The sequence below is a fragment of the Clinocottus analis genome, unplaced genomic scaffold, assembly GCF_023055335.1.
Source record: "Clinocottus analis isolate CAN_PGR_092001 unplaced genomic scaffold, fCliAna1.0.p SCAF_39, whole genome shotgun sequence".
NCBI classification, from domain to species: Eukaryota; Metazoa; Chordata; class Actinopteri; order Perciformes; family Cottidae; genus Clinocottus; species Clinocottus analis.
This window is the reverse complement of record NW_027176142.1, coordinates 255,447-268,600: the sequence shown is the minus strand read 5'-3', so window position 1 is coordinate 268,600 and position 13,154 is coordinate 255,447. Positions and strand designations below refer to the sequence as shown.

The following is a 13,154-nucleotide window of genomic DNA, read 5'->3' as shown; positions in this document are numbered from 1 at the left end:
GTGCAACAACGAAGGGAACTGCAAAATGAGATTTGATGCCGTTAGGATGGTCTCTGCCTGGACATGCAGGACTGCAGCATGAAGGAGAACGTGTCGTTTCTCAGACAGTAATGTGCTCTTTGCAAAATGACTGTACAATTATAGAGAATGGAGACTGAACCACATGCACGAGAAATCTAACATGTGATTACACGCCCAGCCGGAGAGAGTGAAAACTAAGTGTGTGTGTGTGTGTGTGTGTGTGTTACCCTGCTTGCTCTGCTCTCTTAACCCTCTCAGTCGTTCTCTATATCTTCTCCTCGTTCTCTCTCATGAACCTCCTCTGAGTGTCAGACGCTGCAGGAGACCTTCTGTTCTTCAGTAAAACAGAAACTTTGCTCTCTGGTGAAAACTCATAGGATCAAGTGATCAAGTTCCCGCCTGTAAATTACGACAGTGAGCACAACTCAACATTTGATCATTTTAATTATATGCATCGCTGACACACTGCAGGATGCACTAAAGAGACTCTTCCATCAGCCCTCTTAACATATTTGTGTGATACATCGTGTTGGTTAACAGGGTTTGTTGTAAAGCAACTGGCGACATTGTGCGTTGGGGTGAGACGAGCAGCAGAATATGGAAAGTGAAAGTCAGTTGTGCCGAAAGATCCACAGAAAGAAAACGCGACAGCCTGGAGGACGTTGGCAGGACGCCAGAGCTTCAGTCCTCCAGCTCTGTCTGTTCCTCTTGGTCTTCTCGCCTCGTCTTATTGGAATCAACATGAGCGGCTGCTTCCTCTCATCTTCCACTGAGCTCACAGACTTTCTGAGAACAATTGCTCTATTGTTGTTGAGTCAGCGTGTTGTTGTTGAGTCAGCGTATTGTTTCCCCCTGAGCTCTAGTTACCTCCTTCCTTGTCTTCCTGCTAACTCCCATAAAGAGCAGTCCTCTCACACAGATACAGGTATACTTGCACCACCATTACAGGAACCAATGTGGCCGTGACCTCCGTCATGCCGACATGTTGGAGGCCTGGACGGAGCAGCGCGCCTCTGTTGGCCGAGCGCCTGCTGGTGGATGTTTATGGTGGAAGCAGTCTGGTGATAAGAGCCTGCGTGATGTTTAATGTTCTAACGGCACACACCTCCACTGAAGGGTTAACTCACCTGTGTCAGGACGGTCTGAACCCAGCTCACGTTCTCTACTCGTGGGTGGACAATCCAACGCTTTACTTGAAGTGTTGCTTTGAGCACATCTGGATTCCACTGCAGTGAACTTTACATTTACACTTCCAGCATTTTAAACAAGGATGATTTTCATCTGTGTAAACTATATTTTGCTTTTGTACGTACATCAACATTACTGTCATTTTCCTGATCGACAGTGTGATGTGACAGAACAAGACGTGTTTGGGGATGATAGCATGATAGCATGATAGCATGATAATATGATAATATGATAGCATGATAGCATGATAATATGATAATATGATAATATGATAGCATGATAGCATGATAGCATGATAATATGATAATATGATAGCATGATAATATGATAATATGATAATATGATAATATGATAATATGATAGCATGATAGCATGATAGCATGATAATATGATAATATGATAATATGATAGCATGATAGCATGATAGCATGATAGCATGATAGCATGATAATATGATAATATGATAATATGATAATATGATAATATGATAATATGATAATATGATAGCATGATAGCATGATAGCATGATAGCATGATGACAATATGATAACATGATAACATGATAATATGATAGCATGATAGCATGATAGCATGAAAACATTATAACATAATATGATAGCATGATAACATTATAACATGATAAAATGATAGCATGATAACATGATAGCATGATAACATGATAGCATGATAACATGACAATATGATAGCATGATAACATGATAACATGATAGCATGATAACATGACAATATGATAGCATGATAGCATGATAACATGATAGCATGATAATATGATAATATGATAACATGACAATATGATAGCATGATAACATGATAACATTATAACATGATAATATGATAGCATGATAACATGACAATATGATAACTTGATAACAGGATAGCATGAGAATATATTAGCATGATAACATGATAATATGATAGCAAGATAGCATGATAATATGATAGCATGATAGCGTGATAATATGACAGCATGATAATATGATAGCATGATAACAGGATAGCATGATCGCATGACATGATAGCATGATAGCATGACAATATGATAATATGATAGCATGATAACAGGATAGCATGATAACATGAGAGCATGATAACATGATAGCATGATAACATGATAGCATTATAGCATGATAGCATAATAACATGATAGCATAATATCATGATAGCATGATAGCATGACAATATGATAATATGATAGCATGATAGCATGATAGCATGATAACATGAGAGCATGATAACATGATAGCATGATAACATGATAGCATTATAGCATGATAGCATAATAACATGATAGCATAATAACATGATAGCATGATAACATGATAGCATGATAGCATAATAACATGATAGCATGGTAGCATGATAACATGACAGCATGATCGCATAATAACAGGATAGCATAATAGCATGATAACAGGATAGCATGATAGCATGATTGCACTGACTGACAAAGAAAACTACATGACCGTGTTGCTTCTCTATAAACGCTGCCTGCAGGAAACAACCCTGGAGGTTTTGTTTAGCTGTGTGATGGACGTGTGTGTGTCCGTGTCGTCCTTCCCTGTGCATCCTATTGGTCCAGTCGCAGCCTCTGTTGGGGGTACAGGACCAGTCCCTGAGCTTCAGTGAGACAGGAGAAGGCTTTTGGCGGAATCCTCTCCACATCCAGCAGATTATTCTCCAAGTGGATCGAAGTCAAAGAGGATCCAGAATTACGAGGGTGGCAGACGCCCCACTGCCTCACCAGCCTGCAACCACAAGACGTACAGCATATGTCGAGAAAATACATTTACGGACGCCATCTTCCTTTCTACAAGCGCTGATTTCCCAAATGCACAAGAAGAGCGAGCTGTGAAAGTGCTTTGGCGACCGTGTTGATGGAGCCGCTGACAGTTGATATTGTTGTGAGTGATGAGAGCGAGCTGCACGCAGCATGTCGTCTGGCAGTCCAACAGTTCAATGCCGCCTCTTCTCAATAAACAAGGCTAAGTACATAACGCCCTACTCATAAATATCCCGTAGACCTCGTGAGCACGCAGTCAACACTTCTGCACATGTTCTGCAACACATTCAGTGAGCGTGAGGTCAAAGCCAGGAACGATGGTCGATTGTTCTAAGTGATTGCTCATTATTAGTTCTTGTCAGATGGAGCAATCTGGTTTACTTGAAAGGGATTTTAATTTTCTTTAATCTATTAATTAAAAAAACACGGATGGAGGAGTCTCAACAAGTTGGACCATTTTGTTCCCATGTTGTCGGGGCCGAACATTTTGCTTCCTCCAAAGTGGAGACAGAAACAGTTTGAGAACCTTTGAGTCAGATGATGAGGACTATTGTTGAAATATTGGCTTCAATAATAATATCTTTCTTTGCAAAGCTACTTGGAGTGATTTCCAAACGGAGCAGAGCTCGCTGTGTTAGCACAGGATTGGGAAACCAGCGAGGGATGATTTAGCTTTTCCCTGCATTCTGAAACTCACATGAAACACTTCAGACTGAAGGGAAAGTGTAATTGTACCTGATCTGGTTGTTGTCCAGTCTCAACACCTGCAGGCTCTTAAACTGGCGGACGCAGCGAGGGACCTCGCCCAGACGGTTGTTATCCAATAAAAGCTCGCCCAGCGAGCGGTACAGTCCAACAAACGAGACGCGCTCCACCCCCTCATCGCTCAAGGCGTTGTGGGACAGGCGCAGCGACCGCAGGCCGGACCGCAGGTGACGGAAGGTGAAGGCGGCGATGTGGCTGATGTTGTTGTGCTGGAGGCTCAGTTCATGGAGACGCCGGGGCAGATTCAAAGGGACGGAGGTGAGCTTGTTGTACGAGAGGTCCACGGCTTCCAGGGACCTGAGAAGACACAACGGTGACTCTCGGTGTCGACAACAAGACTCCAAATAAACCTCCGACATCGATGTTGGACAGCGATGATGTTGAACTGTCGGTCCACACTGAGGCCTCAACGACTCTCAGACTACATTCATGACGTTCACGAAGACGTCAAACTACTTTCTACTCAAGCACCAACTGCAAGTCAAAGTTTGCACTCATCCTGTGAAACACCTGCTTTTGACATTGTGAGCAGCTTCAGCTGTGCTTTGTGTTTAGAGGTTCAAATCAATGACGCTAAAGTCAGCTGGCGGTCACGGTGCATGTTCCTCCTGCTAGTCAGCATGTTGGCATGTTCCACAGAGCTCCAGATGACATCTAGTGCCTTAAGGGCCTGCGCACGGTGCTGCTGGGAGGCAGCTGGGGGCCAAAGGGACCCAGCGGGCGTCTGAGGGGATGAACAAGTTCAGTTTGTGGGAAGGAGACGGCGATGGCGGGGCCACGTCTCAGGGCCCCGAGGTGAACATGCCCAACAGGAGTCCAGTGTTTCATGATCCAACACAGCTGCTGTGAGTTTCCAGCGAAGTTCACCGCAGGAGAGGAACCTCATTTCCTGTCCATTCATTTCCATCCGTAGACCTCACGAAACAGCCAATGGGTGCAGAACACCCTCGGGTGGGCTGCCGATCACCACACAAGTCAAACTGGGACCAACGTGGAGACAGAGAGCATCTTGGACCGGCACCAGTCTGACTGATGCAGGTGTTTCAGCTTCTGCTGCTCGTAGAAAGACTCAAGAAACTAACTCGCCTCCTTCCACCCGGTTACGTTACTGCTGCTCCTGTGGGGTTTGTGTGAGAAACATGGAGGAAGATGCATGAGATATAAGGTGTGTGACACACACACCTTATATCTCATGTATGTGTGTGTGTCAATGAGAGGCTTCTCTTGCCTTTGTCTCTGAATCTTCGTCAGTATCAGAGTTCCTGCTTGAGGTCTTCCTCACACAGTCTGAGGGAGGTTACGAGCATCTTTGTTTAATAGAGAAGTAATAAAACTTCACATTAATATAACAATACATGTTTTTCTGGGAAGAAGCATAATGAGAGATTTAACTGAAAGCACACGAGCAAAGCCGGCTTTTTGTTTCACCGATAAGTGTTTTGTTATTCGTAGATTTCAAACCCTGAAACATGTAATCCTACAGTTCCAGTTCAGACCAGTTGAGCTGGTTTGGATTCTACATTTTTGCCTGGAAGCTCACACACACACACACACACACACACACACACACACACACACACACACACACACACACACACACACACACACACACACACACACACACACACACACACACACACACACACACACACACACACACACACTAAATGTAAAGCTCAGAAGTTTTCACTTATCAGAGTGCTGCTGTGTCATCGTAGGAGTTTTTGTGTGTTTTTGTGTGTTTGTAGTGGTGTGTGCACGTGTGCTGGTGCACGTGTGCTGCTGTATTGCTAGACCAAAGCTCGGCGCGTCATCATGACGCTGCCGTGCGTCTACACACACGTCCTCTCTGTCAACACAACTAAAACACAAAAGGTTGTGAAAACCTTTTCAACCAAAATTAACATCAAATGACATAAATTCTGTCCCGTGTTGCTTATTAATTAACAACGCCAACGTAACAAGGTCATTTCCAAGCCGATGACACATTTACAAGTCTGTTGTGTTACGATGTGCAACACATGCAGAGTTACGACTTCAAGCACAAAGTGCACATGACGACACTTTCCAAATAAAAATATGTGACGTCATGAAAAACAAAATGCAACTAATAAACTCCTGAAATATATATTGTTGGATTCTGCTGCTTTAATCAGTGATGTAGTGTAAACATGCTCTGATTCTGTTCATGATGTGGTGTGTGTTCGCTGTGTGTGTCTGTGTGTGTGTGTGCTACACATGCATGTGTCTAAGAAAGAAAGATGAGTAAAGGCCTTTTAAAGTAGTGTCAGCTCAATGCGATGCTGTTATGAATGCAACATTAAAAAGCTGAAACGCGTTATAACTGAAGTACAATTGATGACATCACTCATGAACACGTGCAGATATTCACAGGGTGGTCACGCATTGGCAGCAAACGTCAACACACCCAGAGAAACACAAAGTAGAGGCAGATCTGGGATGAGTTACAGAACAAAAGGGCTGTGGGACAGTAGACACACACACACACACACACACACACACACACACACACACACAGGCTCAGCCCAGCAGGAGGCAGCACAACAGACTCATGACATGAACACTAACCAGAAGCAGCAGTTTATTTCATTAAGTCATTAACTTCTCCTGCGTCATCTCTGGATGCTGCTGCTACACCTCTGCAGAGTGACGTGATGAACACGTTCCTGCACAAGAACTTCAGTGTGGGTTTAATTATGAAAGCTAATAAAACATAATGCCACCACAGGGAGTTGTTTTATTGCTAATGGCCGCTGCCCTGAAGGTCCCAGCTCCTGCTGAGCAGCGTTCAGGTCAAGCCGGAACGGTTTCCATCTCGAGTCTGAAGCTTCAAGATGGAGGCCCAGCTGATGAGCCTGCAGGCCGATGGGAGACGCTGCTGTCGCCACAACGAGGTCAAGAGGTCATGAGGTCAAAAGTCACAGAGATTCTGGTCAGAAGTCATTGCGGCTCAGAGCGCCGCTCATTCAGACTCCTCCTCTTTCCTCTCTGGGCTTTCAGGTTCACACCAACCATCTCTGATGAAAACGTCTCAGCATTCATTCAGTCAAATTTCCTCTGAATTTAATTCCCCGATTTCAGATTTCTCCGTAGTTTCTCATCATCATCAGTTACACAAAAGTTTGTACTTTCCTGACTTCCCTGAAGCTCCCACTGGTTCACAAGGATCCCACGGAGCAACAGAAAAAAAAACTCTTGAATTCACTATATTTAAACAACAGGCGCGCGCGCACGCACACACACACACACACACACACACACACACACACACACACACACACTCACACACACACACAACACCATTCAGACATACACAGGCACGCAGTTGCCCTCAAGCTCTCCCTCACACGCCTCATCGACACAGCTGTCATAACTTATATGATGTGTGTGTGTGTGTGTGTGTGTGTGTGTGTGTGTGCGTGTGCGTGTGTGCGTGTGCGTGAGAGAGAGAAAAAAGAGAAAAAAAAGAAAGACACTGAACAAAGTACAGAACTTTAACACTTTGTTCATCACATTATTGATTTTTCACACGTGTGAACCAGAAATTATGAACAATATGAGTCTGCCCTCTTGTGGCTGAGAGAGGAACTGCTGATCTGTATTTATTTAAAATCAATAATGGCTGAATTTATCGATGAATGAATGGATGAATGAATGGACGGATGGATGGATTAATGAATGGATGGATGGACAGATGGATGAATGAATGAATGTATGGACAGATGGATGAATGAATGGACAGATGGATGAATGGATGGATGGATGGACAGATGGATGAATGAATGAATGGATGGATGGCTGGATGAATGGACAGATGGATGAATGACTGAATGGATGGATGGGCGTACCTGAGGCGGGTCCAGGCGTGGGCAGCGATGCTGTGCTCCTGCAGGAGGTTGTGACTCAGCTCCAGCACCTTCAGGAGGACACAGTCCCTCAGAGCCTCGTCTGTCAGCTCCTCTATCAGGTTTCCATTCATCTCCAGCTCCTGCACAGAAGAAAGACAGACAAGGTCCCGTTGGAACATAAATACTGGTCTTCATTTCAGAGTCTGGCTTTCTGAGAGCAGCTGAGTGCTGTTCGAGAGCTCAGCCGTCTCCTTCAGCTGAACATGTCCAGACGGGGAAGTGAAGCCACCTGGAGAGAGCGAGGGAGACCCAGAGGCAGCGAGCGGAAGCGGTTGTTGTCCAGCTGGAGCTCCAGCAGCTTCTCCAGCGGTCTGAAGGCTTGAGGTGACACTTTGCCCTCATGCAGAGCGTTATCTTCAAGCTCCAGACTCAACAGGTTCCTCAGGCCTGGAGGAGAATACTCAATGAGATCATTTTGCGTACCAGACGTTTCTCTTCCTTGAACGCAGACACCTTCCCACCTGTGAAGCCGTGAGGGCCCAGAGCGCCCAGCTTGTTGCTGCTCATCTTTAGCTCCTCCAGAGACGCCGGCAGCGCCGGGATGCTGGTCAGCTGGTTGAAGTCCAGATTCAGCTTCTTCAGAAAGGTCAAGTTCTGCACGACACGTAGCACAAAGAGGGTGAAGAGGTTGGATGGATAGAAAAGACAGAAACGAGACTTCAGAGTTTATCCTTTTCCATCCCAACGGGCCAGAAGGCCACAGTCACAGAGTTCAGAAACACACCAACTCTGTGCTCCTCTTCCTCGTCATGGAGTCGGTTGTATTTTTAGCAAAGCCACGCTGTGACGCTTCCGCTGTGGTTCATCTGTGTCGACTAAACGCACTGGGCTGAAGCTTTCACAGGATCGGTCAAGCCGGTCCAGTCCTCTGTCATTACTGGGACGTGAGCAAAAAAAGAGGAAAAAAAACTTGCTCCAAAAATAATTTGCTTTTATTTTCCACGTCATTGGTTGCAGCTGTTTTCCAACCGGTCTGCCCAGCCAATACTGGGAGAGCGTGTTGGTGGTGGAGCGTAATGATTGGTCAGCGTGGTGTGGTCAGCCTGTGGTCATTTAGAGGTTAGACCAGAGGTTATTCTGAGAGAGGATTAGTTAATGCAATGTTCAGTGCTCTTTTATCACTGTAATGATACAGGATACAGGCTGCTTTTTGATTTTAATTAGATGCAAAGTGTGTTATAAAACTCATTCACATCTAGCAGGCGGCATATTTTCCAAAAGGGGGAGTTTTTTTTGGCTCATGAGCAAATCTACGCATGCTCACCTCCGCCCCCTACAGGAGAGCAACATCACTGCAGTTTAAATGTGCAGGTAAAGACACGCCACTGTTCTTTATATTCGTTTGCTTTGTTAAGGGTTGATAGTTACCACATAAGGTGCATAATACTCATTGTATCGTGGCTTAAGATCAAGCTTTTTGTTGTCTGACTTTATTAACACACATTATGTATTAACAGTTTAAAGTTTCCTCTGGGCTCTGTCTCTTCTCTTTCGTACAAATATATTCATACAAATGAATAAAAAACAGCAGGCGTAACACTGCCTTGCTCGTTGGTAAGACCTGTACTGCAGGTCTGGAGCCGCAGAAGCTCTCAGATTTCATTGCAGTCAGATTTCATGGGTTGGCTCTGGCTTCACATCAACGTGTGGCCGTTTGCATTTGTATCACACATCACACGGGTGTAACACGGGCCTTCAGTTGAACCCTGACGTCGTAATGTGATGCCCGTTCAAGCACCAAGAAACATGCAGGTCCAGCTCTCTGGGACAAACAGACTTTAGACCAGACGGAGGAAGAGGAGGAAGAGGAGTGACTTACCACCAGCGGCTTCTGGCTGAACGAGTCATCGTCCAGACGGTTTCTGCTCAGGTCCAGAGTGTCCAGGTTCGGCACGCCGGAGAAAACGTGTGGACTGATGCTCCTGATGTTGTTCTCTTGGAGACAAATCACATGAATATGTTTATGGTAAACATGCACACACACATGGAGAAGAAGTACATCAGAAGGTTTATACAGACATTACACACACACACACGCACGCACGCACACGCACACACCTGCCATGTCCAGATTGGTGGCCAGCAGGTTGTGGATGATTGGCAGGTGCGTCATGCCGACGCCCCTGCAGCTGATTTCTCTGTCAGCGGTCTGACACCTGCTGAGAGGAAACTCTGTCCAGGAGGGAGTCTCTGTTTCATTGCTGGGAGCCTCAGTTGCCTCTTCTTCCTCCTCCTCCTCCTCCTCCTCCTCCTCTTCCTCTTCTTCCTCCTCCTCCTCCTCTTCTTCCTGACACAAATAATTAAGGATTTAATTACATGACAAATAATAGTTTCATGAATGATTAAATTACCTGAAGTAAACCAACAAAAATCAAACCTCTTCCTCCTCCTCCTCTTCGTCGTCATCATTGTCATCGTCATCATCGTCATCATCGTCATCATCATCGTCGTCGTCATCGTCCTCTTCTCCCTCTTGTGCTTCCTGTTGATCCAGCAGTCGTAGTTTGTCAGCATGGAGCTCCTTCAGAGCAGCGATCAGGTTGCTGGTTCCTTCCTCTCGTGTCGGCGTCCTCCAGCCCGCCATGCGTTGCCCGATACCTGCCTGCAGTACGTCACTGACATGCTTAACAAAGGAATACATCCATGTGTGACATGGTGTTGATGTAAAGGTAGTGCCATACTATTCTATACGCGTTGGCCTCCACAGTCGCTGCGTGTTTCCTTCTGCCCGAAGCGCCTCTTCTGCTTCGAGCCTGCAGCTTTCTGAACGCTGCTCCGTGACGCTCGCTCTTCTTCTCTGCTTCCGCTTGGAGACGTTCATCCTCGGTCACTTCTCCACATGAAGCCGAAGAAACAGACAATTAAAGAGATAAAAACTCAGCTGTGTATGCTCTGTTATGTCAAAGTATTTCAGTTATCAAAACATGTATTAGCTAAGATCATGCAGCATTTAAAGATTCATGTCTTACCAGAAGGGAGGGTTGGACTTGAAGCATGTTTTCCTGGTGGATGAAACACTGCTTCCTCCAATGAGGCTGTTTCAGATGAGCTTTCCAGGTATGAATCCAAGTCATGCAAAGAGTCATGGCCGCGTCCCAACGAAGCTGTGCCACAGAGACACATGAACGTGAGCCATGGCTTTGGCATTTTCATTGTTCAATTTCTATCAGTAAAAGCGGTTTCCGTTGGAGAGAGAAGTCCAAAGGCACGACGAAGCCGATCCACAGAGTTCAGAGGCTGCTGCCAACGAGAAGAAACTCAGCGAGTAGAAGTCGACGTCACGATGAAGACTTGAAGCAGCAGCTTCTCTGCTGTGAGCCCAAAGCAACACTAAACCATACTGCACATGCCCGACTCAGACTGAAGCCGAGAGGAAGAAGGAGGAACATCTGGGAGGCAGAGGTCAAAAACAAACTCACAGAAACTTGAACACAATGTTTCATACAACTGTGATAGTTTCCAGTCAGACATTATGACACGAGCATTTGTGATCCAGTCATGTCTGTGTTTCTCCTGGAAGAGTCACACGGACCTCGGACCTTTTCCAAATACGAAACAGGGTTGGTATAAAGTTCAGGTTGGAGCCAAGCGCTAACATCTACGTATGAAAACAAACACGTCGTCTGGGAAGCAAACAACGGGCCCATCTTTACCTTCTGTACACACACACTGTCTGTACACACACACACACACACACACACTGATGCTTACACATGGAGTCTGGAGTTGTACATCTTCTCGGTTTCAGCAGGAGCCACTGGCTGTTGAGCCAAACTGGGATTTTCACTGTGGGGTGAAACCTGCTGACAAACGCACTTTATTTGCTTAGTAACCACACGCTCACACTCAAGCTGTGAAAGAGGTGTGTGTGTGTGTGTGTGTGTGTGTGTGTGTGTGTGTGTGTGTGTGTGTGTGTGTGTGTGTGTGTGTGTGTGTGTCTTGTCTTCATTTTGGTCGTGTAGCTCATCTGAAGCTGATGGAGAGACTAAAGACTGCAGACGTTTTCCAAAAGGTCCTTAGGACTCACCAGTAAACCGGGAAACACTCGGGTCCTGATGTTCTCTTCCAAGGTAAATAGTGATGTGTCATTTAGATCTTGACAGGAACATGCAGTAATCCACTGAGCACACACTCAAACCCAGTTTGACAACCTGCAGAGGATGGTAGTAGTTTTTCAAGAGTAAAATAACAGTTGTGATTTAACTGCAAGCTGCAATCTATTACACACCTCTGCATTCACAAGCTGCTGAAATGAAGGAACATGCACTTTAACTCTCTCTCTCTTCTTCATTCTGGCCCTTGTGAGCAACTGTTCTTGTGACTGTAGGGACCGGAAGTAGCTGTGATAGAACAGTATAACGTTAGCTAACGTATAACGTTAGCTAACGTATAACGTTAGCTAACGTATAACGTTAGCTAACGTATAACGTTAGCTAACGTATAACGTTAGCTAACGTATAACGTTAGCTAACGTATAACGTATAACGTTAGCTAACGTTAGCTAACGTATAACGTTAGCTAACGTTATACTGTTCTATCACAGCTACTTCCGGTCCCTACAGTCACAACGTTAACAACAGTCAGTCAACGTTAGCTAACGTATAACGTTAGCTAACGTATAACGTTAGCTAACGTATAACGTTAGCTAACGTATAACGTTAGCTAACGTATAACGTTAGCTAACGTATAACGTTAGCTAACGTATAACGTTAGCTAACGTATAACGTTAGCTAACGTATAACGTTAGCTAACGTATAACGTTAGCTAACGTATAACGTTAGCTAACGTATAACGTTAGCTAACGTATAACGTTAGCTAACGTATAACGTTAGCTAACGTATAACGTTAGCTAACGTATAACGTTAGCTAACGTATAACGTTAGCTAACGTATAACGTTAGCTAACGTATAACGTTAGCTAACGTATAACGTTAGCTAACGTATAACGTTAGCTAACGTATAACGTTAGCTAACGTATAACGTTAGCTAGTCAGCTTGGTATAGAGCGTATTCACGTGACGTAAGCATCTTAGGAGTCAATGGGTTTTGCTATTGATTTTGCGTACTGGAGTCATTAGTCCCACATCCAACAATAAGGCACAGTGCAATAATCACAAGACACGCCGTTTTGAACTGAAATAGTGTCTCCTTCAGGATATAATAGTCATTTCTTAAGAAAAGCGGCATAAACCACAGCAAAACAATGCCGTGCATGGACCCCAACATGACCGTGAAACTTGTTGTGGTCACGTGGGTGAATACGCTCCATAACCTCGTAACGTCGTAGACAACGCTGACACATCCAAGAGGTTTTATTTGCGAAGATCATTCACGACATCCACTTTTCTCTTTGTCTCACTCCGATCTCACAAACGCTGTCCGGTAGGGCATTGAGACTCATCCAGGAGAGGAGAATACAAATTAAATTAAATTTAAAAAAAACACAAAATA

The 13,154-nt window shown here is 44.9% G+C and overlaps 1 protein-coding gene across 3 annotated transcripts; it reads right to left on the bottom strand.

Annotated features, from left to right (window-relative positions):
* Window positions 1-2,548: 2,548 nt before the first annotated feature.
* Window positions 2,549-12,026, bottom strand: si:dkey-32e6.6 (extracellular matrix protein 2). Of its 3 annotated transcripts, none has more exons than XM_068596703.1 (13): window positions 11,933-12,026; window positions 11,732-11,855; window positions 11,416-11,504; window positions 10,674-10,808; window positions 10,386-10,537; window positions 10,082-10,306; window positions 9,763-9,991; window positions 9,524-9,639; window positions 8,166-8,298; window positions 7,934-8,091; window positions 7,645-7,784; window positions 3,746-4,072; window positions 2,549-2,975 (listed from the first exon to the last, which is right to left on the bottom strand). In XM_068596703.1, exons 2-13 carry the CDS (start codon window positions 11,791-11,793, stop codon window positions 2,798-2,800), a joined length of 1,944 nt encoding a protein of 647 aa, XP_068452804.1. In that variant the 5' UTR covers window positions 11,794-11,855; window positions 11,933-12,026; the 3' UTR covers window positions 2,549-2,797. The 3 variants fall into 3 exon arrangements, with proteins under 3 accessions (XP_068452804.1, XP_068452805.1, XP_068452806.1); XM_068596704.1 differs by having other exon boundaries at window positions 10,386-10,534; XM_068596705.1 differs by lacking the exon at window positions 11,933-12,026 and having other exon boundaries at window positions 10,674-11,093; window positions 11,732-11,767.
* Between the last annotated feature and the right edge of the window lie 1,128 nt (window positions 12,027-13,154).